Source organism: Pleurodeles waltl, chromosome 2_1 (genome assembly GCF_031143425.1).
Source record: "Pleurodeles waltl isolate 20211129_DDA chromosome 2_1, aPleWal1.hap1.20221129, whole genome shotgun sequence".
Taxonomy (NCBI): Eukaryota; Metazoa; Chordata; class Amphibia; order Caudata; family Salamandridae; genus Pleurodeles; species Pleurodeles waltl.
In genome coordinates this window covers 471,145,237-471,170,753 of record NC_090438.1, presented here as the reverse complement: position 1 = coordinate 471,170,753, position 25,517 = coordinate 471,145,237, and the positions used below count along the sequence as shown (strand labels likewise).

At 43.5% G+C, this 25,517-nt stretch overlaps 1 protein-coding gene across 1 annotated transcript in view; it reads left to right on the top strand.

The window, feature by feature from the left end:
- The window catches only part of FRMPD3 (FERM and PDZ domain containing 3), a 791,901-nt gene that overhangs the window by 39,792 nt on the left and 726,592 nt on the right, over nucleotides 1-25,517 (top strand). The window contains exon 3 of the mRNA XM_069213582.1: nucleotides 1,795-1,840. Within this exon, the coding sequence (XP_069069683.1) occupies nucleotides 1,795-1,840 (46 nt within the window). The remainder of the gene's footprint in view (nucleotides 1-1,794; nucleotides 1,841-25,517) is intronic.

Genomic DNA, 25,517 nt, shown 5'->3' with positions numbered 1-25,517 from the left:
TCTCAGAAGGCCATGTTACCCACAGTTTCATGTATACAGCTGGGAAGGGGTGCGTGGATGTCCTGCAGTTTGACTTTCAGGGAAATGTCATTGCCTGAGTGGGTATTTAGTGGCAGAATTTGTGGACAGGAAAGGTGAACCACAGGTGTGTAAGGCAGAAATTATTGTCGTCACTGTAGTCGGTCTAAGGGAGCCAGTATAGTCTGACTAGACCATGGGTACTTGCAGACATTTTCCCAGGGGCCACAAAGTTTGGTCTGTAGTGCGACCGAGGGCCGCATTGATGCTAGCAGCATGCCGATCAAAGGGCAGAGGGGGATCTGGTTGGGGAGGGTTTGTGGCATTATGGTGGCGATAGGGGGCAACAAAGCATTTATATCTAGTGGCTGAATCACACAATGTGAAACCAGAAAACCTGGCATGAATCCCAGCTTCCCCACTTTACCAAACTGCGTGATCCTAGGCAATTGTTTTATTTCACATTCCCTTCTTTGTCTTCATTATTGTATGTAGGAGGACCTCACAATGCATGACTTTGGCATCTGTGCTCTGCAAACCTTTCTCCTATGTTTGATTTAACAAACTATAAAGTTGTTCATGTATAATAGCAAATCAGGCCAATCAAAGAGTGTAGATAACAACTGACTTGCCTCTTAGTTCACTATTGGCATTGTTATCAAGGTGGGGGTAAGAATGAATGTCGGGGTGGGGGAAAGAATGAAAGTTTCTGAATTTATGTTTGAAATCTCTCGTTTAAAAAAAATATACTTCTCCATGCACTGATATAATCTTATGTACTTAGAGTAAATGGTTCTGTGTGTAAATGAAATACACTTTTTGAGTTTTTCAGAACACTTATCATAGTTGTAGACATTTGGTGCAAGATTTCTTAAAGTATGAAAGTGTTCCTACAGTTAAAGGGTGCAGGACAAATTCCTTACTTCCTTTTTTTATCTTCAATCATGTATAAATAAAGTGTCCCCAGTGAAATCGAGCAAACAGCAGCCTAGTGCTACTGCTGCCCTGAGGGCCGCATGTAAAAGTCAAAAGGGCTGCATGCGGCCCCCAGGCCCTACTTAGAGTATCACTGGACTAGACAATCGGGTGGGAACTTTCCAGTCTCTTTTTATTGACAGTCCTACAGCATGTTCAATACGCCAAAGTCCCTGTTAATCATCTCTCATCCCTAGTTCTGTCCTTAAAGATAATTTTCTAACATGCTTTACTATGACTGAAATTGCACAAAGACTAACTGTTGCACACCAGTTCATCAATGTACATCATCTGTCATATTGTCAAGCCTAAAGGAAATATGTCATCATTTCATAACACAGACACGACCTATTGGTTCAAACGGCTCCACTTTATGAAGCCACGTCAGGTATTAAAGTAGGAGCTGCGTTGATGTTTGCATCATAGTGAACCTCCTCGGTTTCAAACATTAAAAAACAAATAAAATGAATACATCCATAGTCTAGATTCGAATGTAACAGTATATCACAGGGAGGTGCCTATGTCCGATTGGCTTTCTACATTCTGCAGAACTGCTGGAGAGTTGCAGGTTCCCACAGGCCTGAAAGAACTGTGATTTATCTACACAGCAAAACCGAAACGACAAACATGCGTTCGCAGCTGCAAAATGAAAAGTTGTAATCAGGTTACTGTCTAGCCTTTGGGGTTTGAAGTCCAGTCTGCTCAAAGGCAGTCAGGCATCTGACGCCTAAAGCCATTGCTGCTGTATTGTGTCAGCGGTTTCTCCTCACATTAATTAGCTTCTTACTTTCTCTCTTACAGAAACGCAAAGGACTCCATTACCCTGACTGTGCTGCAGCCTCATCAGGTAGGTACCGATTGCCGATGCATGTTTCTCAGTATGTTTATGGAGGACGTGATATGGTAAAACACAGAAGCACTTTTTGACCGATTGGTGACATAACATAATCCACAGTGTATGTTTTGTCCACAAACATTGAACAATAGGAAAGCAAACCTATGCGTTATCAATGTGCAGAACCACTGGAATTAGGCTATTTTGTGGCTGTGGCGTTTTTCACATAATTAAGCACATGCCGCATTTGCCACATAATTCATCATGTGATGCATAATATGCAGATTTCGACAACCAAAAAAAGTTTCTAGCTCAACCCGATTAAAAGTAACTAAAGGTGTGGGGACAGGTGTTGCAGTGCAATGGAAGACCCTCTGCAAAGTTTGAATGGCCACCTTTCGTTTGCTTCTTTCTGTGTCTGTGTGCCAAACTAGTACCAATGAGATGCAACCTTTGCCTGTGTAGTAGGACTTGATCAAACGGCAAGGGAAAAATGGGCAATTGCCTGGGCCGCCATCTTCTATTCGACTTCCAGAAAAACGAATTGCCTCTGTCTATCACCTCTATTTCTCATTATTAACCTCTTCCCCTCTGTCAGACTCTATCCATTCTCTATGAAGTTTCATCCCCGGTATTTTGAGCTCCAACCAAGGTATATTTTAGCTGTTTTTGTATGATCCTCCGATTCTGATAATTTAATGTATAAATCAACATTGTTTATCTTGCTGGCTTAAGTGAGCATAAATTGAGCAATACAATTCAGAGCTGTTCGGAACTAGAGGCTCCAGGTTTGTCTTGCCTGGTGCCCCAAAAATCCGTCAGATAACAGTTTACGTTTTGGAATCTGTTTTGTAGAGTGGAAGGTTTGCGAGACTGAAATGCTCCTGTGGGCACCCGGAAAGTCCACATTTTAATAACGTGTATATGATTTACATGGAGTTTGGAGATACATGTTTTTTCACTCCATGCAGAGCATTTATCAGAACTGTAGGTAGTTGCTTTCTTTGGAAACACGTGATTACTGCTGCAGTGTGAGGTCTGGTCTACCGAGGGCAATATGATTAGTTTGTGTATGTAACACCGGATCTATTGCTCATGACTTTGGAAGTATTACAATACTTGGTATTTTAGCGTATTACTTCTTCACTTTGAGCCATTATTTACCTAACGTGATTGTGTTTCAGGATTTAATAGGAGGAAATGTCGAAAACCTGTGTCCACCAGAGTCAGACCAGATCTGCATCACTCTGCTCTATTCCACAGCACTGCAGCTTGATTTCATTGTTGATCCATCCTCCATCTGTTTTTCACCTGTGTTGTTGGCTCATGTCCCATCTGGGGAGATTGCATCTCAGACCATTTCCGGCACTAGTGTTTGGAGAGTGTTTCTTTCTCTACACCTTATATTGATGAGTACAATGCTCAGATTTCAGCTCAGGTTCTCGGGTAAGATGGACATACACAAAACCATCACCACAACAAAAATTTGAATAAATTGCTTTATGTGCATCTGTTGCACACTGCGTACTAAAAGCTGTTTATTGATACTTGAACAATTATTTGTAATTTTGCTCCACTCACTGGATTGTTGAGAGGAATTAAAGGGTGATATCCTGGTTTGTCCTTTGTTAGACCTCTTTCACCCATTCTACAGATGGTCTCAGGAGGTATGACAGCAGTGGCAAGAGCAGAAGGCTAGCAGGGTTCCAAGAGCTGTGTTCACTTTCTGCAATTTCAGTCCCTGCATCAACTCCTCAGCAGAAACGAGGAGGTTTCCAAGTGGCTGCGTTTGGGGTAAGGGTTAAACCTTGTGATGTCATCAGAAGGTCAAAGAATGCATAATATCACTTCCTCTACAGCTGGTGCTTTGATGAATCAACAACATTCATGTATCAGATAGAGGTGAAAACGTGACTTCTGTTTAAAGTATCCGTATAAATGTTACGATATGAAATATTTCAATAAGATCTCCTCCAGCCGATCTATTCAACCCATCATCCATTTTCTTGGACTTGCATCAGCTCCACTAATGATCACATTTAATAACTTATTTTTTCACAAAGGAACTGGAGCAAATACATGGGTAGGTTTCCCTGGGAGAACAGGAATAATCCTAATAACCAACACTAATCACTGGACCAACCACTGACCGTGGGTTCTGGAGTAGCAGGCTACTCTCTGTACAGCACTTTACCGCCTCATCAGGAATAGTAAGCACTATATGAATGGATTTACAATACAACAGAACAACAAAAGGCCTTGATTTCTACTAGACCGGACTACTAGTATCCGTTTTAATCTTTCATTCTCCCTCAGTTACAACCTCAGGGATGTATGACTGTCTTTACTACTTTGTATGTAGTGATTGTTTTTTAAGGTTGCTTCTTATCTGGCATCACAATGTGTCTTCTGAATGACACATATGAAATTCCCAAATTTAGCAACCATTCTGGGCTCTGATTTTCAGTTAATACTTTTAAAGTATGCAAATGTATTAACTACATTTTTGAGATTATAGTGCCTGAATGATGTCTGAGTTTGTACTTTCTAAAAGGTTGTGTGGAGACATTGACTATAATAAATGATTTATAGTTTGATTTATGACAGGGACGAGACCAGTCACTTCTGACAACATCCCATAGAGCAATAAACATGGCAAAGCCAATAGGTTTCACCTATGCAAACTATTGGCTTTGTCAATTTTTTTTTACATATTGCACAGCAGTTGAACTTCTGTGCAACATGGCCTAAAGTAAAACAAAAAGGCGTTATAACATAGTCAATGCTAGCCACATCATAGTACTTTATTTTACTTCAAGCCATGTCGCACAGAAGCTCAACTGCTGTGCACATGTAAACAAACATTGACTTAAACCAATATATTTTGCAATGGCAAAACCTATTGGCTTTGCCTAAGTTTCTTTATTTTATTATTTTCTGTCTTCTGCACCCTGTGTAATTTTAGCCATGTGTCTGCCTCTACCTATGCCTGCTGCAAAGAACAGAGCTACATTTTACAAGCGATTTAAAACAAGTGAATGTATGTGAAAGTGAGGTTATGCAGAGATGAGTGGAATATTTGCTGGGTGGTAGTGTGGGAATCCAAGGAGGTGGTGGTAGTGTGTGAATCCAAGGAGGTGGTCATGGGATGGGAGTGCCAAAAAAGACTGTGCACAGGGCTCCACCAGTGCTAAAGCCGACCCTGCCGTAGAGCCCATATGTCTGCAACGTTATCACCTGCCCCCACAGTCTGCTTCATAAATAAGGGTTTTGGACCAAGACGACCTCACCTCACTGGGGTACAATGTGTGTAGTTGTACAGTGCCAGAAGTATACCTTGAGATATCTAGGCACTATAATGTCAGGCACTACAGATCCTGGTAGGAGTGGGCAGTTAGCAAGCGAAAAGACAGAAAGCTTGGGAAGAAGTGATAGACAGGATGAGTAGATGAGAGACCAAGCCCACTCAAGGAATAGAGGAAGAGGATGAGGCGACAGAGCGTGTGATGAAAGGAGGAGACATGGACACAAGAGAGCAAGAGCTCTAAGACTGAGCAAGAGTATCGGGAGATAGCACATGTGATGAAAGGAGGAATGTTTAGCAGCTGTTGCCCCATCACTGTCTTTTTCCCAGGACATTTCGTTTAAGAAGCATTTTACAAACCAAGGGGGAGATGCCAGCAAAGGAGCTCTCTGAACCCACATGAGGGCTGTAGACAGGCAGCATCATCAAGGATAGCCAATTAAAACCAGAAAAAGCTTTTAGCATGAGCCAAAACACTGGGACATGGATCAAAACAGAATGCAGAGTCAGCAACAGTAGGAGTGAGGGGCTGAAGAAGGGAGACTGCGGATACATACACTCTCAGTTTGTGTGAAAAAATAAATTTAAAAGAGTACCTTCTGGCCAGAGATGAGGACACTGGCCATTGGAAGCAGCCTGGATAAAGAGTCAGAGAACCTGAAGATTAGGAGGAAGCTGGAGGCCAGGAGGAGCTACTGACCCATAGGATGCAAGGAAATGCGACCAACATGAGAGTCAGCCAATGGTACGTAAAATGACATCTGAGCGATGTGGGAGCCAGCCGGTAGAGGAGAGTAATGGGCAGACTGTAAGCCCCTTTTAAGGTTTTATTTTAATACAATAGATTTCACAAGCACAGAGCAAGCACTATGCAGGCGAAACCTAAAAATGTGTCAAGGATGTCTTTGTATTTAAGTCCTTTAAATTTGTTATGGATGCACTGAACTCGCTCTTTAAAAGTGACATTTTCCATGGACTGACTGCTGGAGTATTCTATTTTCTAGAGATCTCTGATGTATTGCTGGCCTAGAACTAGATATGACTTTAATCATGTGACTTAATTGTACCAAACAGGAATTATATCTGGGTGTTCAGTGTGGCCATATAGGTTGTTATTTAGATTTTTGGCAAAATCTTCAACATCACTGCATGGACCCAAGGCTGCTTGTCCAGAAATCGACACATTGCTTACCCAGCGTAGAAAGAATTGAGGCATGGCCTCACTCGCGAGTAAGGAATTAACTCATTGCTTGCTTTTCCGATGCACGCTTGCCCAGGAGCCTTTATTTTTTTACCCAGACCAGGTATTTGTGCTAAAACAACACATCCATTTATTTCTATGGATTAAGACTCTTTTTACATTAAAAAATGCATATCTTTGCTTGTATTTGTTGGATTTTTGTCATTTCGGTCTTATTCAATTTAGATAAAGATTGGCTATTTTCCTAAACTGGTGTGCTGTCCTTTTTTGGTGTTTTCACTGTGTTACTGTATGTGTTTGTGCAAATACTTTACATATTGCCTCTGAAATAAGCCTGACTGCTTGTGCCAAGCTACCAAGGGGGTGAGCAGGGATTAACTGAGCTGTATATTTCCCTTATACTGACAAGAGTGAGGTCCCTACTTGGACAGGGTGTAAACTAATGGCCAACTAGTGATCCCATTTCTAACAGGCTGCTATCACTTCATCCAACTCAATCCTACACCTGAAGCCACTGAGTCACCTGTCATAGTGCACCCGGTTTAAAAAGATGGAGGAGTGGAGCCATCAACTTCTTTAAAATGCTCAAACCAGCTGTTGGGGCTGACAACCAGGACAGTCTTGATTTTGGGGGTATCTTTAAAAATATAATTATTCACCACGTTCCAAAACTGACAAGAGTCCTTGCTATCAGTGGCAACTATCAGAGTTTTGTAGGCCTCTGTTCTAAACTCATTCTTTCTTGTTTGTAGTGCCAGCTTATAACACCTGGAATGAGACCTTATAAGATCACCATCATGAGGGGCCATTTTATTGCTTTGAGTAGAGTGGTATGCGCTTGGTGCAGTTAGAGTGAAACCACCTGGCTGGTTTCAGGGGATAGTAAGCAGCTCCTTAGCCGAAGTGCAAAGGGCCTTAAGGATGTTACGATCACAGAAGGGGACCCATAGAGATCCCAGCATGAAAACAGCAAATCCCTGTTATTCTTCACAAGATTAATAAACAACTGAGCCTTATCGGTTTTGGCTCATTTTTGAAGGACACCGTTGTTCTTAGTAACAACTGAATTAGTGACTACCTTGTGGTAATTTCTAAGGCAATTGTAACCCAAAAGCTACACAGCTAATGGATTGTGATTGCTAAATACATTACCCTTGACATCATACCAAGCAAGAAAATCCACCAAATCATAACTAAACAACATAAAATCAATATTAGTATGTATTCCCTACCAGTGAATGTTGTTTTAAGGACAGGGTAACTCCACAGTTGAATCAAAGGCGAAGTACAATTGATACTTAATAATAAGCTCATTGAGTACCTCCCCGTAAGGGTTATGTAAAAAAATGCATTAATGGTTTGCCGTGGGTATCGCTTAAACCTCTAGCCACTGTGTTCCCTAGATAACAACATTGGATATTAAAATCACCCATCTATGTGATGGAAGGGAAAGTCCCGGATCTTGATAAAAAACCTCCAACTCATTCCACAGGGTGCTAATAATTGCACAATTATTCGTATTGAAGCAGTTGTTGTAAAAGTTAATAATCTACAGGTTCTTTGTCCAGTATACCAGCCACATGAATTGGAAGTTGACACTGAGAACCTCTCTGCTAATGTGCCTAGGAAAGGAAGTTGAAGTAAGGGTTAACAAGCTGCCCTTTCAGAGGATTTAGGAATTTCTGGTGTAAATTAGGATTCATAACCTTGAATGTGGCATGGATTAACTAGCCAGGTCTCTTACAGTGTGATCATATCATATCCAAGGTTATTTGTGAATTGGTCAATTTATAACATGAACCAGCCATATTCCATGTGCCAATGTTCCCTCTAGACTTTAGTTCGGTGGCCAAAGTACTGTCCAGGGCAGACAGCAATAAATTATTGTTAGAAATTGTTTTTTTGGTTGGTAGTCAGGTTACCCCCTGTCCAAGCAAGAACCCTCACTCTAGTCAGGGTAAGTCACACACAATCCAAATTATCCTGTGCCCACCCTCTGGTAGCTTGGCACTGAGCAGTCAGGCTTAACTTAGAAGGCAATGTGTAAAGTATTTGCGCATCAAATCATACAATAACACAATATAGCACCACAAAAATACACCATACGGTGTTTAGAAAAATATATAATATTTATCTGGATATTTGTGGGTCAAAACGATAAAAGATGCAATATGAATTTGTAAAGATATCACTGAAAACTGATATAAAGTGTCTTAAGTCTTTAAAAAAGCAAACAAAGGGGGTCATTCCAATATTGGCGGGCTGCGGGCGCCGCCCGCCAAGCGGAAACTGCAAATTGGCTGCTCCGCGGTCAAAAGACTGCAGAGGCCATTCTGGCTTTCCCGCTGGGCTGGCGGGCGCCCGCCAGCCCAGCGGGACAGGCCCTACAACCCAGAAGCCAGCTCCAAATGGAGCCGGCGGTGTTGCAGGGGTGCGACGGGTGCAGTTGCACCCGTCGTGATTTTCACTGTCTGCTAAGCAGACAGTGAAAATCATGCTGGGGCCCTGTTAGGGGGCCCCTGCACTGCCCATGCCAGCGGCATGGGCAGTGCAGGGTCCCCCAGGGGCCCCACAACACCCGTTCCCGCCATCCTGTTCCTGGCGGTAAAAAACGCCAGAAACAGGGTGGCGGGAAGGGGGTCGGAATCTCAATGGCGGCGCTGCTTGCAGCGCCGCCACGGAGATTTAGCCCAGACAGGGGAAATCCGGCGGGAAACCGCCGGATCCCCTTTTCTGACCGCGGCTTTACCGCCGCGGTCAGAATGGGCAGGGAAGCACCACCAGCCTGTTGGCGGTGCTTCCGTGGTCATCCACCCTGGTGGTCGATGACCGCCAGGGTTGGAATGACCCCCAAAGTCTCTTTCAAGCACAAAGTACCTGGTTTGGAGTGAAAAATCTCCGCAGAGGGCCGCAGAGGAGGAGATGCGTGGAAAATGGTGTGTGCGTCGGTTTCGCACCTTCACACACGGACTTGTGTCGTTATTTTTCATGCGGGGAGACGTGTGTCATTCTACGGGAAGAAAAATGGTGTGTGCGTCGGTTTAGCCCCTTCACACATGGACTTGCGTCGTTATTTTTCACTCGGGGAAGACGTGCGTCATTTTCCAGCCCACGGACCGTCTCCTTCTGTGGATCGCGGGATTACCAGATGTCCCAGGGTCTGTCCGTGGATTCCTCAGCTTGTTATCCGGCTGCGCGTCGTTCCGGGAGGCTGTGCGTGGAATTTTCTTTCTCACGCAGGCGTTGCGTCGATTTGCTCTATGGAAGTCGGGCGGCGTTGTCCATGTGAGGCCGTGCGTCGAAGTTCCGGTCGCACCAGGAGTCCAAATGAAAAAGAGAAGTCTTTTTGGTCCTGAGACTTCAGGGAACAGGAGGCAAGCTCTATCCAAGCCCTTGGAGAGCACTTTTGCAGCCAGATAAGAGTTCAGCAAGGCAGCAGGCCAACAGCAAGGCAGCAGTCCTTTGTAGAAAGCAGACAGGTGAGTCCTTTGAGCAGCCAGGCAGTTCTTCTTGGCAGGATGCAGGTTCTGGTTCAGGTTTCTTCTCCAGCAAGTGTCTGAGGTGGTAGGGCAGAGGCCCTGTTTTATACAAAAATGTGCCTTTGAAGTGGGGGTGACTTCAAAGAGTGGCTAAGAAGTGCACCAGGTCCCCTTTCAGTTCAATCCTGTCTGCCAGGGTCCCAGTAGGGGGTGTGGCAGTCCTTTGTGTGACGGCAGGCCCTCCACCCTCCCAGCCCAGGAAGACCCATTCAAAATGCAGATGTATGCAAGTGAGGCTGAGTACCCTGTGTTTGGGGTGTGTCTGCGTGAATGCACAAGGAGCTGTCAACTAAACCTAGCCAGACGGGATTGTAAGGCACAGAAAGATTTAAGTGCAAAGAAATGCTCACTTTCTAAAAGTGGCATTTCTAGAATAGTAATATTAAATCCGACTTCACCAGTCAGCAGGATTTTATATTACCATTCTGGCCATACTAAATATGACCTTCCTGCTCCTTTCAGATCAGCAGCTGCCACTTCAACAATGTATGAGGGGAGCCCCAATGTTAGCCTATGAAGGTTGCAGGCCTCACAGTAGTGTAAAAACGAATTTAGGAGTTTTACACTACCAGGATATATAACATACATAGGTACATGTCCTGCCTTTTACCCACACAGCACGCTTCTCTAGGGGTTACCTAGGGCACACATTAGGGGTGACTTATATGTAGAAAAAGGGGAGTTTTAGGCCTGGCAAGTACTTTTAAATGCCAAGTCGAAGTGGCAGTGAAACTGTACACACAGGCCTTGCAATGACAGGCCTGAGACAAGGTTAAGGGGCTACTTAATTGGGTGGCACAACCAGTGCTGCAGGCCCACTAGTAGCATTTAATCTATGGGCCCTATACACATATAGTGCACTCTACTAGGGTCTTACAAATAAATCAAATAGCCAATCATGGATAAACCAATCAACAGTACAATTTACACAGAGAGCATATGCACTTTAGCACTGGTTAGCAGTGGTAACGTGCCCAGAGTTCAAAAGCCAACAACAACAGGTCAGAAATAATAGGAGGAAGAAGGCAAAATGTTTGGGGATGACCCTGTCAAAAAAGCCAGGTCCAACAATTATGATCATAGACATAGCTGTTGTTACCCGAGTACCTGCTTGTGGTATTGCAAGGCCATATGATAGGTATGACACTGTGATTGTTTGCTTGTCAGTCCACAGCATCACACATAGCCAGAGGAGCAAAGCTATTATGGAGTGGAAGATGATAGGTTTAGTTGAAGTTGCCATGTTGACTGCAATCCGTGAAAACTGAAAGATTGACCTGCCCTGAAAGAACTTTGGCCTGTAAAAAAGATTCCACACAATTTGCTGGCTTGTAACTGTTACAAAGTCTACAAAAAATGCCCTAAAAACTCAGACCTGAAGTTGGCAATGACATATTCTCAGTTATCCAGTTTGGGACTCTTTCCAACACATGCAACTCTGCACCATAGGAATATCATGGTGTGAAATGAAGGCTCTATTAAGTCTTGAGTTAAACCAGTGTGCCACCTTATTGAGAAGTTGATCATGGACTTCACTCCAACTGGGCGCCAATGAACAATGCTAAAATCTGTGGCAGCAGGTGGCAGATCCAAAAGATTAGGTTTCTCTGCTACCAGCAAGTGTTTCATCTGTTTGCTGCTGCTTTGAACATTGTCAGAATTAATTATGGAACCCTGGGTGGCTGGTGATACCAGGCTTATGGGTTCCACCAGTGCTGGATGGGAGGCTTGATGAGACAGATTGACATCTTTTTGGTTTGAGAGACAAACTATTTTGAAAAGACTGAACCCACATATGAATGTAGTCGACGATGTGACCTCTCAATTGACCCAAGACACTTTGACACTTCAGTCATAAAGCCAACCAACCGTTCCTCCAGCTTTTCAAGTGCAAGACAAACAGAGTTACAGCCCCTGTAAGCTACAGCTGCATTAGGCATTTTTTTGCTTTTAGTGATGTTCTGTGAAGCAGATGGACTAAGCCCTTGAGTTGTCCTGTCCTTCATGGAAGAGCCTGCACCTTTTGATTTCTTGGATGGAGGTGAAATACACAGAGTCACTGTTCTATGTATCACCCTGACAACTTTATAAATTATAGAAGGCAAAGCAGAGACACGGGGACTGCCCATGTTGTGATGTGAGGCAGGTCTGCCAGGATGTTGCTCAGAGGGTGATGGTATGCAAAGTGCATTAGAGACTCTATCACTACTTTGGATAATAGACCCGGGGCCCCCAATATTGGCTCCTGTCACATTGTTAATCCGCACACTTACCACATCCAGCTTGTGCTCGATATCCCCTTTTGCACTGCATAGAAATTTGGCAATTGCATTTAGAGAGGAACCTTCCCTTTTAGCAGATTGCCATGCTTTCCTTTTACCCATAGTTCACTTAAAGGGACACAAATGGCAATCATTCCTAATAAGTCCCCCAGGGATGACGATGGTGGCAAAAGGGGATGACTTTGGTGTCCCGCAATGTAGTAATCCAATGCATTTAAAAGCGCATGAAGCACTAGTAACTCCTCCTGCTGGGCTAAGAGCTGGCTCCTAGGAGATGGAGTCCCCACAGCGACAATGAACCGGTAAATGCTGGTGAGTTTGACATCCCACGCAACAGTAATCTAACGCACTTAAGAGAGCCTGCAGCAGAAGAAGCCCCTTCTGCTGGGCTAGCAGCGGACTCCTGGGGAACGGAGTCCCCGAGCAATGATGATCGCAGCAAAGCAGTTGAGTTTTGCATCCTGGCCATGGTAATCCTATGTGATTAAGAACGCTTGAAGTATTAGTAGCCCCTCCTGCTGGGCTAAGAGTCAGCTCTTGGGAGTCAGAGTCCCCCAGAGATGATGATGACAGCAAACATGGGTGAGTTTGGCATCTGCAACTTAGTAGTTATCTTGGAGTGAAAGCATGAGCGACAGTGTTTGTGCGTAATGGGTGTTTAAGTGCATAATGTCATTAGTGACCCAAAAGAGAACTCTTGGTGACAAACTATACCTATTAGCGTTGCCAATGCGTGTCTTTAACTTGACTAGATCCATCTTCAGCTCTTTGCATGGGATTCTCCTTAACACTCTCTTCTTGTCAGTGCTTTTAGTTTACTATTGTAGTTTCCTTCCTATTTCCTTAATCAGTCTTATTCAGTAACTTGGGCTAATTATCCACTGCATTACAAGGTATTCCTGGGCACCTTGATGAGCCCTCTACTTTTTTTCTAAATGTGTGCTTCTCAGTCATCAGCCCACACTCTTCTTTCTTCCTGTCCCATAACTACTTATTTCCTACTTGTCTAAAATTCTCTTTGCCATCTTTGCTACGATCCTGTATTTGAACCATCATATTTCTCTGGTATATTGCATCTATCATTCCTAGATCACTAGGAAAATACACCCAATAAACATCTCTTATGCTATCAAACCCATATTTTGAACCTTAATGTTCAAATTTGAATATTGTTTTTCCATGCTCACGACTTAACCACCCTTCATTCTTGTTTTAGACTCATTCTCCTTCAAATAGTCCTCGTTTTCTCTCCCCATTTCTCCCTGTGGTGTTAAGATACATAACACGGTTTATTTACGCCCATCTAACAACTCTTACGGATTTCATTTTCTTCCCCGGACTCTTTGTCCTACGTTTTGGGTTCGTAGCTCACAGTGTTTCCTTTTCCCATTCTAGACCATTTTCTGAAACCAGCTCCCATTGCTCGTCGTTCATTCCCATTAATTTCCATAGTTTGAGTATCGTGCAGACTCTTGAAATGGAAAACATTTGCATTCATCTGGATGAATTTATACTTTTAGAATACGCTACTGGCAATGTCCAGACTTCTATTTTAATATGGATTGGGGCAGGGTTTCATTTGTAAATGAAAGAGTGCTGATATGTAAAACTCTGCTCAGAAGGCCGGGTTTAGCTCTCTTATATGTAAGTTGTTTCGAATACCAAGGCTGCGTACTCTTCCACTCACCTCAGGGCTCTTTAATTTACTGCCAGAGATTCCATTTTTCTCCCTCTTGTAGCTTCCTGCTTTCTCCTTTTGTGATAGTTTTTCTTTCTTTCTGTTCCTCCTTCTTTCCCCTCTGAGTGATGTTCTCTCTATTGCCCTCAGGGCATGTATGATCATGAAAAATGAGTAGTTGTCCCTAAAAAATGAATGCTGGTGATGTCCACCAGCAACCAGTGGCTCAAATTAAGCACTGGATTGGAGAGTCTAAGTTTAGGCTTGGTAAGAAATATGTATCAGTCATATTTACCTCAAGATGATTGTTAGTAGTTCTAATGGAAACTCTACACTAACTTTTTCTGCCGTCCAGTCGGTTAGCAATTTTCACCGAGCTGTGCAGAACGTGTTCTATTTTCACAGTCAGGCACACTGGATGCATGCGGTCATGTTTCTCATTTCAGCGCTCTGGCTCAAAATGTGTTGAGTTGTTGTGTGTAGTTGCAACTGCAGCATGGACAACTGTTTCGGGCACCTGGCTGTTTGCATGGGTAGATGAGCGCAGCTGAATAAATAACTGGAAATATGAGTGGCAACAAGCAATCAAACCTAATACTGTACTTTGCACCCAGATCTCCATTTTAATATTGATTGGGGGACCATGTTTAGCCTTGTTTAGAAATCTTTGCCAATCATATTTACCTCCCTTCATTCTTGATTACTAATAGTTATAGGGAACATTAATGTTTCTGCCAGTCTGAAGGGTGACAGTTTTTCTCTAGCTTAGAGAATATCTTCTATTTCTACTGCATGAGCCAGATTGGGTGTACACACTCACTTTTTTGGTGCAGTGCTCTAGCTCCAAATGTGCTGAGTCAGCATTGACTATTAATCTGTGACCAGAGAGGGGACATGCAGGAAACAGATTCATCAGGAATACTGGCAATATGCCTGAAGACATCCCAAAGCCAAACCTTTCTGCACCCAAATGCTGCTCACCATACAAATGCTGCCCATAGACCAGGACAAAAGTGATGAAGAATAAGGAAGACCACATACTTTCTTATGACCTTAATGGATTACTTTATTGTTTTATTCACCTTCAGAAGGCACCAAGAGTTCCCTAAAGTTTAAGAGCTATTCTATTGTTCCTGTGCTCAGTGTTTCATCTAAATGGAATCAAATTCCATCTCTCTAGTCCCCATCAAAACATTTGAAAGCTCTATTGAATGCGTTATTTGCTGATCTGTGAACATCACCTTCAGACGAGACTCCACCCCATTAACATATTCTGAGGTGTGACTGAGCAAACAAACCTAGAGCCAGGGATTCCTACCAGGGTCATAATACACCCAACGCACCACGTGGCTGGTACATAGAAGGACAGCAAATGTGATGAAATACTGTTCCATTTAATACATTGAAGGCTGGGTTGTTGTGGGAAATAATGTTAAATCTGCAAAGTAGATGAGTGATATAAGCGCTGGCTGATTGAAAGCGTATGCTTGTTTCTGTGATCTGTGAGCCACAAATTGGAATCCTGGTAGCGTTTACTAAACTTTCCAGGGTTAAATAATTGAGACTGGGGCAGAATTAGGAACTCTTGTCAGGCCTTATAAGAATTTCTTTTAGACCAACCCGCCTCATTCATGTGTCGCTAGAGGTTGTACAAGCAGCATGCGCACTTCTTCTTCCTTAAATACAGCGCTCACAAAAGAAGACCTCTGGTATCCGCATACTGGCCAAGGTTGCATTAAAGTAATTTTCTTTTTCTTGAACTGTTGGTATTATGCTACATCATTTAGTGCTTTGCAGCAGAATGTGCTTTGATTTATAATTGTCTAAAAGCTTTTAAAATGGAGCAGTACTCAATCTGAGAAAAATGTTTTCTTATCTTGAAACATCAGTGTGTGATAGCTATGGCTCCCCTTTGGTCGAGCCACAGCTGTATGTTTTACATTAACACATATTGTCCTTCAAAAATACCCTCTTTGCCTTTTAACTGTCTGAGCTATGCACATCCTTTGGCAAATAGACATTACACATTGATATGGATATAAGGGTTTGAAAACAAATGCATTTCCCATATTTTATTAAGTCTATATTCATCCATATATGTTAGGTGAAACTTTTGCTTAATATCAAGTTTTTGTGCTCCTATACATTGTATTTGTGAATACATAATTTTTGTTTACATTTACAAGTTTAGATTTCGTTTTGTCGTCCTTCATATTTGTTCTAATGCTATTGCTTGCATTGTAACCACACATAACTCAACAATTCAAGTAATCAACCTTTTATTTAGCTTTTCAGCGGACCAAGATAGTAATGCCCTAATTTATACTTTTTGACGTAAAACTGCGAACGCAGTTTTGCATGAAAAAGTAGACCTCCGGCTAGTGCCATCCAAGATGCCGGCTGGGTGTCATATTTATGGTATGATGGTAGCCGGCGGGAAGCCCCAGCTAGCATCTTGAAAAAGGACGCTAGCCAGGTGGGGGAGGCGTAGGGGGAACAAGAGGTTGTGCGTCAAAGGATGGCCCTAGTCTGGTAAGAGGCATAAATAAGCCTCTAACATGACTAGTGTCATCCTTTGATTCATAACCCTGTTGGACATGACTCCTGCCTTAGAAAAGACAGGAGACATGCCCACCACCCCAATGGCTATGCCCAGGGGACATATGACCCCTGTGCATGGCCATTGGGCCCAGTGCATTGTAGGGGGGATAATGTTCGGACCCCCTACGGCACTTTAAAAAAAATAAAAAATGGCTTACCTGTACTTACCATACTCGCCAAAGGATGGGGTAGCCCCATCCTCTGGTGTTCCTCTGGTGTGGGTGTGGATGTCCCTGGGGCTAGGGAAGGGCACCTGTGGGCCTATTCTATGGTCTCTGACCATGTAAATAGGCTCACAGGTCCCCTAACGTCTGCCCTGAAGCAGAAGTTAAATATTGGCGCTAAGTAAGGTTAGCACTATTATTTAAGGCCCCGTTCCCCCTGTTCTTGGTTTTAGCACTGGCAGATAGATATGGTGCTAAGATCATATCGTCATTTTTTGCCCGGGAACACCTACCTTGCATCTCATTGACTCAAGGTAGATTCCTTCTAGCAAAAAATTACTTTTACTACTTAACATTGGCACTAGACAAGTCTAGCGCCAACGTATAAATCTGGAGTTAGGCTTGCGCCGAATTTGTTTAAAACAATTAGATGCAAATTCAGCGCAATGCAAGTAGAAATCTGGGCCTAATTACTTCGGCCCTACATAGTAAATCTCTACTATTTACAAGCTTTTTCAGAATACAATTTTGATCTCGATTAGTGATTAGGAGTTGTGCAGGGCAATGGACAAAGATTTTCCCATTTACATTTCATCAGGAAAAACAGGTCAAAACATGCACGTGGAAAACCACTTAGAAAGAGGCAAAACATACAGAGATTGCTGTACAAAATGCAAAGGGCCTACTTTACAAAAGTAAACTTACACTTGAGTGTGAGTTTACGATTTTTTACAATTTGCATAGAAATAGAGCCTTCCTAAACCATGAAACAGCGATGGGAATTGACTCACAGTTTTAAGTTGTGTATTTAGGTTGTAATTAATGGATATCAGCTCCATGTCAACAGCAGTTGTAAAGCTGAGTAGGCATGCACTAGGTGGAGTACGCTGAAGAATGTAAATTGGGGTTTTCTTATACACCAGGGTGGTCGCTATGAACAATCCTTGACTCCGCAATGGTTTAGAAGCAGGTCATGTGTATACCTCAGTACTTGACACTTTGAGTCTTGGTACAGTGGATAGATTGTGAAACTGTTCAACTGGCATGATGTTTAGCAATGCACCACTATTAATTACAAAAGTTACCTGGCAACAGTTGACTTTCAGTTTGATTTTGGGGCCTGCCGTTTGAGTTCTTTTGCTTTCTCAGCTCAATTGTTTCTTCCTTTTTTTGGCTTCAGTGCAACTGGCAAGGCTGGCTTGTGCAAGTAGATCCCTTTAATTTAGTTTAGGAGTTTGTAAAGCGCATGGCTACCCAAAGGCCTGCCAGCACTTCTATCTATCTATGATCATCATACATTCACCCTCTTCAACTGTTGCTTAATGCCAAACAACTCTTGCTGGATGAACTTGATGGTGATCGACTTCATTTAGTTTCGACCTGTTTCAGTTGAGGTTGTTCTTGTCTCTGTAGGTATGGCAAGACTTCTTCTGGAACATGCTGGCATCCACCTTCTCCACCTGCTGTGACACATTTGGTTTTTGTTACACCTTACAAATGGTCATAAAGTGGTTTTCCTTTCCACACACTTTGCACGTTTTCCAATGGATGGGCATCTATTCTCATGTGGAAACGAAAATCCACATCAGAAACACAGTCATTCTATTTGCGAGGATGTCGGCTTAGGTGGTTTTGTTTGGCGCAGGTACCTAATCTTTCATGACTAATGCCAATTCACCTTTTGCTGTTTCTGCTTCCATGTAGGTGGCTTGCCGTTTGGCTTGGTCCTCAGCTCTAGCAGCCATTAATACCTTTTCTAGACTAAAGTCCTGATTTAGATCCTGACAGAGGGAATTACTCCATGTCAAACATGATGGATATCCCATCCTCTGTATTACTAACCCATCCTATGGAGATCATAATATGATAGATGGGATATCTCTCACGATTGTGACAGAGTAATCTCTCTGCCAAGATCTAAATCTGGCCCTACATGTTTTTCGCAATATGCCTCTTCTGAATGAGTCAGACAAATGACCATCAATGACTCCAAGGCGCATGGCTTCCTCATCATTAAGTTTGCTAAATTTGCAATGTTTGATGAGCACATCAAGTTTTTCAACAAACTCATCCATAGTTTCACGAACTCATTGCCTCGCTTGATTAAAAATTTATCTTTCATAGTCGGCATTTGTCATCAGGTGGAACTTGGCTTCTAAAGCTTCTTTGATTTGATGCAAGATATTGTCTCAGTCTGTGAGAGTTTCTTTATCACTTTATTCACTCCATCACCAGTGAGATTCTTTACGTATTTCATGATTTTCTCATCACTGATGTCTTCCAGAGCATCTATGAAATCACTGAAAGTCTCAATTCATGTGGTACATCTGGTGACAATATTTTGTTTTTTGGCGGTATTGAATGGTGGCAGAGTTTTCAGGAAAGCAGCTGCTGTGTTCTTTCACTTTCTTTTGTCTGGTGTTGTGAGTATGTGCTGGTCAAGCAGTGTTCATTGTGCACCTGATTCCCCGCCTTCTGGAAGTACCAGCTCTGTCCCTGAGCTTAGGTCACCAGACTGCTTGGGTGACTTTGTAGCACCTTCTTCACTTTTAAAGGTGAGTGAATTTTCTATTTCTTGAATGCTCTGGTCTTTTCATCTTTTTGTTTCATTCAAGTCATTACTTTGTGCTATTTCAGCAGCTTTCTCTTTGGGCCTACCTCGTGACTTTGATAATGGTGGGCCATGTGTTCCAGCTGTCTCCCGATAGGGGAGACTCAAGATGTAGTGGATGCTGCTTAATACTTTACATGTATTGGCTTCTCCAGCAATTCTCAAATGGTGTGTGTTATGCTTCAGTTGTGACTGTTGTCTTACTAGTGAGTGAGTATATATTTATTTCTCGTACCTGGTTGTTGCTGCTTTCTGGCATTTTCTTTGTATGACCGATGGCTCAGTGTTGTGGCACTTTTCTAATAGTGCTCCCTTGTTGGTCCTTCAGCTTCTCCATGAGGCCTCACAAAGGCTGGATTGGCGCTTGCACTCCACATGCATCAACTGCAGGCTTCTTCATTTTGGCTTGGTGCATGTGCATTCAAAAGCAGTTTTTTATTTCTTGCAAACTCTCAAGGAGAGCACTTCTGTTTCTTCAGGGTACATATCCCCTACTCATCGCTAGTTGTCACGTCCTTCCAAGCCCAGTAGCATGCACAAAAACACATGACACACGGAGTTCATTGTAAGCATCTTTACTCAGTGCACAACACATAACATACTCTCAATATCCCAATAACCATTAAGATCACACCCTGACACCTCCCAGATTGATTATGTAATTTCCTTCATAAGTTGGCCCCTATTCACGGAGTCCTAACACACACAGTTCTGAGACACTACATTGGCTACACAGTTACACTAGCAAAAGGCTGATGGAAATGAGCAAGAACTTGATCATTTCCATTAGCCTTTTTGTAGGAGGCTGGACTGGCTTGTAGTGAGTACCAAGGGGTACTTGCACCTTTCACCAGGCCCAGTTATCCCTTATTAGTGTATAGGGTGTCTAGCAGCTTAGGCTGATAGATAATGGTAGCTTAGCAGAGCAGCTTAGGCTGAACTAGGAGACGTGTGAAGCTACTACAGTACCACAAGTGTCACTTGCTCAATATCATAAGAAAACACAATAAACAGTTATACTAAAAATAAAGGTACTTTATTTTTATGACAATATGCCAAAGTATATTAGAGTGTACCCTCAGTGAGAGGATAGGAAATATACACAAGATATATATACACAATAGCAAAAATATGCAGTATAGTCTTAGAAAACAGTGCAAACAATGTATAGTTACAATAGGATGCAATGGGGAAACATAGGGATAGGGGCAACACAAACCATATACTCCAAAAGTGGAATGCGAACCACGAATGGACCCCAAACCTATGTGACCTTGTAGAGGGTCGCTGGGACTATTAGAAAATAGTGAGAGTTAGAAAAATAACCCTCCCCAAGACCCTGAAAAGTGAGTGCAAAGTGCACTAAAGTTCCCCTAAGGATAAAGAAGTCGTGTTAGAGGAATAATGCAGGAAAGACACAAACCAACAATGCAACAATGCTGGATTTCCAATCTGGGGTACCTGTGGAATAAGGGGACCAAGTCCAAAAGTCACAAGCAAGTCGGAGATGGGCAGATGCCCAGGAAATGCCAGCTGCGGGTGCAAAGAAGCTTCTACTGGACAGAAGAAGCTGAGGTTTCTGCAGGAACGCAAAGGGCTAGAGACTTCCCCTTTGGAGGACGGATCCCTCTCGCCTTGTAGAGTCGTGCAGAAGTATGTTCCCGCCGAAAGAACGCCAACAAGCCTTGCTAGCTGCAAATCGTGCAGTTAGCATTTTTGGACGCTGCTGTGGCCCAGGAGGGACCAGGAGGTCGCAAATTGGACCAGGAGAGAGAGGGGACGTCGAGCAAGACAAGGAGCCCTCTCAGCAGCAGGTAGCACCCGGAGAAGTGCCAGAAACAGGCACTACGAGGATGCATGAAACGGTGCTCACCCGAAGTCGCACAAAGAAGTCCCACGTCGCCGGAGAACAACTTAGGAGGTCGTGCAATGCAGGTTAGAGTGCCGTGGACCCAGGCTGGACTGTGCACAAAGGATTTTCGCCGGAAGTGCACGGAGGCCGGAGTAGCTGCAAAAGTCGCGGTTCCCAGCAATGCAGTCTAGCGAGGTGAGGCAAGGACTTACCTCCATCAAACTTGGACTGAAGAGTCACTGGACTGTGGGAGTCACTTGGACAGAGTTGCTGGATTCGAGGGACCTCGCTCCTCGTGCTGAGAGGAGACCCAAGGGACCGGTAATGCAGCTTTTTGGTGCCTGCGGTTGCAGGGGGAAGATTCCGTCGACCCACGGGAGATTTCTTCGGAGCTTCTAGTGCAGAGAGGAGGCAGACTACCCCCACAGCATGCACCACCAGGAAAACAGTCGAGAAGGCGGCAGGATCAGCGTTACAGAGTTGCAGTAGTCGTCTTTGCTACTTTGTTGCAGTGTTGCAGGCTTCCAGCGCGGTCAGCAGTCGATTCCTTGGCAGAAGGTGAAGAGAGAGATGCAGAGGAACTTGGATGAGCTCTTGCATTCGTTATCTAAAGTTTCCCCAGAGACAGAGACCCTAAATAGCCAGAAAAGAGGGTTTGGCTACTTAGGAGAGAGGATAGGCTAGCAACACCTGAAGGAGCCTATCACAAGGAGTCTCTGACGTCACCTGGTGGCACTGGCCACTCAGAGCAGTCCAGTGTGCCAGCAGCACCTCTGTTTCCAAGATGGCAGAGGTCTGGAGCACACTGGAGGAGCTCTGGACACCTCCCAGGGGAGGTGCAGGTCAGGGGAGTGGTCACTCCCCTTTCCTTTGTCCAGTTTCGCGCCAGAGCAGGGCTAAGGGGTCCTCTGAACCGGTGTAGACTGGCTTATGCAGAATTGGGCACATCTGTGCCCAAGAAAGCATTTCCAGAGGCTGGGGGAGGCTACTCCTCCCCTGCCTTCACACCATTTTCCAAAGGGAGAGGGTGTAACACCCTCTCTCAGAGGAAGTTCTTTGTTCTGCCATCCTGGGCCAGGCCTGGCTGGACCCCAGGAGGGCAGCTGCCTGTCTGAGGGGTTGGCAGCAGCAGCAGCTGCAGAGAAACCCCAGGAAGGGCAGTTTGGCAGTACCAGGGTCTGTGCTACAGACTACTGGGATCATGGGATTGTGCCAACTATGCCAGGATGGTATAGAGGGGGCAATTCCATGATCATAGACATGTTACATGGCCATATTCGGAGTTACCATTGTGAAGCTACATATAGGTAGTGACCTATATGTAGTGCACATGTGTAATGGTGTCCCCGCACTCACAAAGTCCGGGGAATTGGCCCTGAACAATGTGGGGGCACCTTGGCTAGTGCCAGGGTGCCCTCACACTAAGTAACTTTGCACCTAACCTTTACCAGGTAAAGGTTAGACATATAGGTGACTTATAAGTTACTTAAGTGCAGTGTAAAATGGCTGTGAAATAACGTGGACGTTGTTTCACTCAGGCTGCAGTGGCAGGCCTGTGTAAGAATTGTCAGAGCTCCCTATGGGTGGCAAAAGAAATGCTGCAGCCCATAGGGATCTCCTGGAACCCCAATACCCTGGGTACCTCAGTACCATATACTAGGGAATTATAAGGGTGTTCCAGTAAGCCAATGTAAATTGGTAAAATTGGTCACTAGCCTGTTAGTGACAATTTGTAAAGAGAGAGCATAACCACTGAGGTTCTGGTTAGCAGAGCCTCAGTGAGACAGTTAGGCATCACACAGGGAACACATACCTATAGGTCACAACCTTATGAGCACTGGGGTCCTGACTAGCAGGGTCCCAGTGACACATAACAAACATACTGAAAACATAGGGTTTTCACTATGAGCACTGGGCCCTGGCAAGCAGGATACCAGTGATACAGTGAAAACACCCTGACATACACTCACAAACAGGCCCAAAGTGGGGGTAACAAGGCTAGAAAGAGGCTACTTTCTCACACTTTTATTCAGAGAATCTAATAACATTGAAACCATGTTTCTGCTCTAGCTACTATTGTGAACCTGAACACTCATTACAAGTATCAGAGCAACATTCTCTGAATTCTTGCACTTGGAATCATTAATACTGCCGGCAATGGTAATTCTCAGGTGAGGAGGTCCTCCTGATGAGCTGGCTTTTTATCTGCACAGTTTTCCTTTTTTTTTTCTAAACACATGGTATTAGGATCTACCTAAAAAAGGCTAATGGGGTTAGTCCCAAAGGATGTATTTTATTGTATTATTTTTAATATCCTTCTAGGAAATAATTCTGGTCATGGCTGAACAGCGATATCCTTAGCAATGACCGCCTACATATTTCTATTTCATGGCTTTCCTCTTACACTTAACGGACATTCAGTGGTCTAAGAACATTAAAAAGAGTATGGGAACAATGATGCTGCATGCAATGGGGTGGGATAAGTGAATTTGGGGGTGGGGTCAAAAGTGTGACACAAAAACCCTAATGTTTCTCTAACTTTTTAGGGCTTTTACCTTCAGGTAACTACATATAAAATAAAATACAGCTTACATGAAAAATAAATGCAAGTTATGTTAATCAGTGGGAAATACACTATTGTACATTATGAAACCTCTATTTCTAAACAAGCTGCAGAGGTCTTTTTGCATAACTGGTAGCAACATAACTGAATCCTGGTTGGTGCAGTGAAGAATAGTGACTTGTGTATGTTTAGTGCTGCCATGTCCCAGTCTGTGATAGAAAGCGCTATGAATATGTAAGTCATTGTTTTAAACTTGCATTATACACAGGAGAAGGTAGGATTTTACAAAATGTACAAACAAGTTCAGGATTAAAAAGTATTTTCAAAATATAGATTTTACATTTCTTTCAGGCAAGGAGGAATCCTGGCAAGAGGGCTTGTTTAGCTGTCTGACCCTCCTTCTATTTTACAGAACAGAAGACACCGGACCTTACACTTCAACTAAAACATTTCAACTCTCTGAATTAACTGTCCTGGAATGGTTGTCTTTTCACAAAAAGTAGGTAAACCATTTTCATTAATTAAAAAAAATACATATACGGTTAAATTGTGCCCCTGAGATGCCACCCAGTTTGACCATTACAGACATTTCAGATTGTGTGTGTTCTTTAGAGTGCCAAAAGGCTGTCTATGACACTTGGAGCTGAAGCAGACTGACTAGTCTGTTTGTCTGCTACAGCGGTCTTAATCAGCAGTAACTTAAACTTTTGGGAACAGGAATGCCTTTAATTCCATGATAGAAAATAAGAAAAAAGGTCTATGTTAAAAGTTAGTTCCTTCACACTAAGGCGCTGATTATGAGTTTGGTGGACAGGAACACCCATCTGCCAAACTCCCGAAAGGGTGGCAGCGACTGTAATAGTGACCTCCCTGCTGGCCCCATAATGAGTTCCCCGCTGGGCTGAAGGGCGTAAACCAAAGTTTCTGCTGGTCAGCCCGCAGGGGGCACCAGCATCCTCATAATGCGCACTGCCTGCACACCAGACAGTGCCCATTATGAGTGTGCGGGAAGGGGGGCCCCTGCATGCCCATGCGCATAGTATGGAGGTTCAAAGTAAATGTCCTTAGATTATCTCATGCCGGAGATAATGAGAGTGATAACTAGTCATTCTTTGTGTATAGTAATCTCTGGCGAAAAGGTTTGGTCTACAACATTAGTGGTATACAGGGTGCCATCATCAGTTTTTGATCTAACAGGACACCAGTAATGCTGATCTGAGCCGTTGGTGTTTGCCAGTGCTCCAGAGAGAGACTCACTTATGAACATAACCAGTGGCTCTATGTTGGTAGGATTTGGTTCTAACTAACTGAGTTTCTTCCAGGCGTTGATAGGCTCAGTATATTCATCTAGGGACATAGTAGATACAGATGATATGTTGACTAAACTGTTTATAACTGTACACGGAGAAGTCAGAGAACTTGTACATGGAGAATCCAACTACATTAAATAATGAAGGATTATGGTAATGGGTCTTGCTCAGTGACCCACAGGTAGCATTCTTAATCTAAATTATATGGACGTAATGTATCTGCTGAAGACCAGCAGCCGATGCACACCAGTCCTACCAGTGTGCTAAATGCCAACCTCCATGGATATAAGGATTACTAGATGAAAGATGTGGCCTTGTAGTACTTACTGTTTAATGTCATCCAGAATGAACACCGAAACCAATCCAGTGATTTTGTCTGAATCCAGTTGCATACAATTTACTTGATGGTTGTGTCTTAGCTGCAAACTTGGCCATAAAAGCAAGACTATATATCAGTCTAAATAGAGTGTGTATCTAAAGATGATTCGTCTTAAGGGGGCTTATAAATATGTCCCTTTCCATACAGAAATTAATTGAAGAAGAATTAATAAATGGTACTAGGAATTGCATAATGCTTGGCTGGC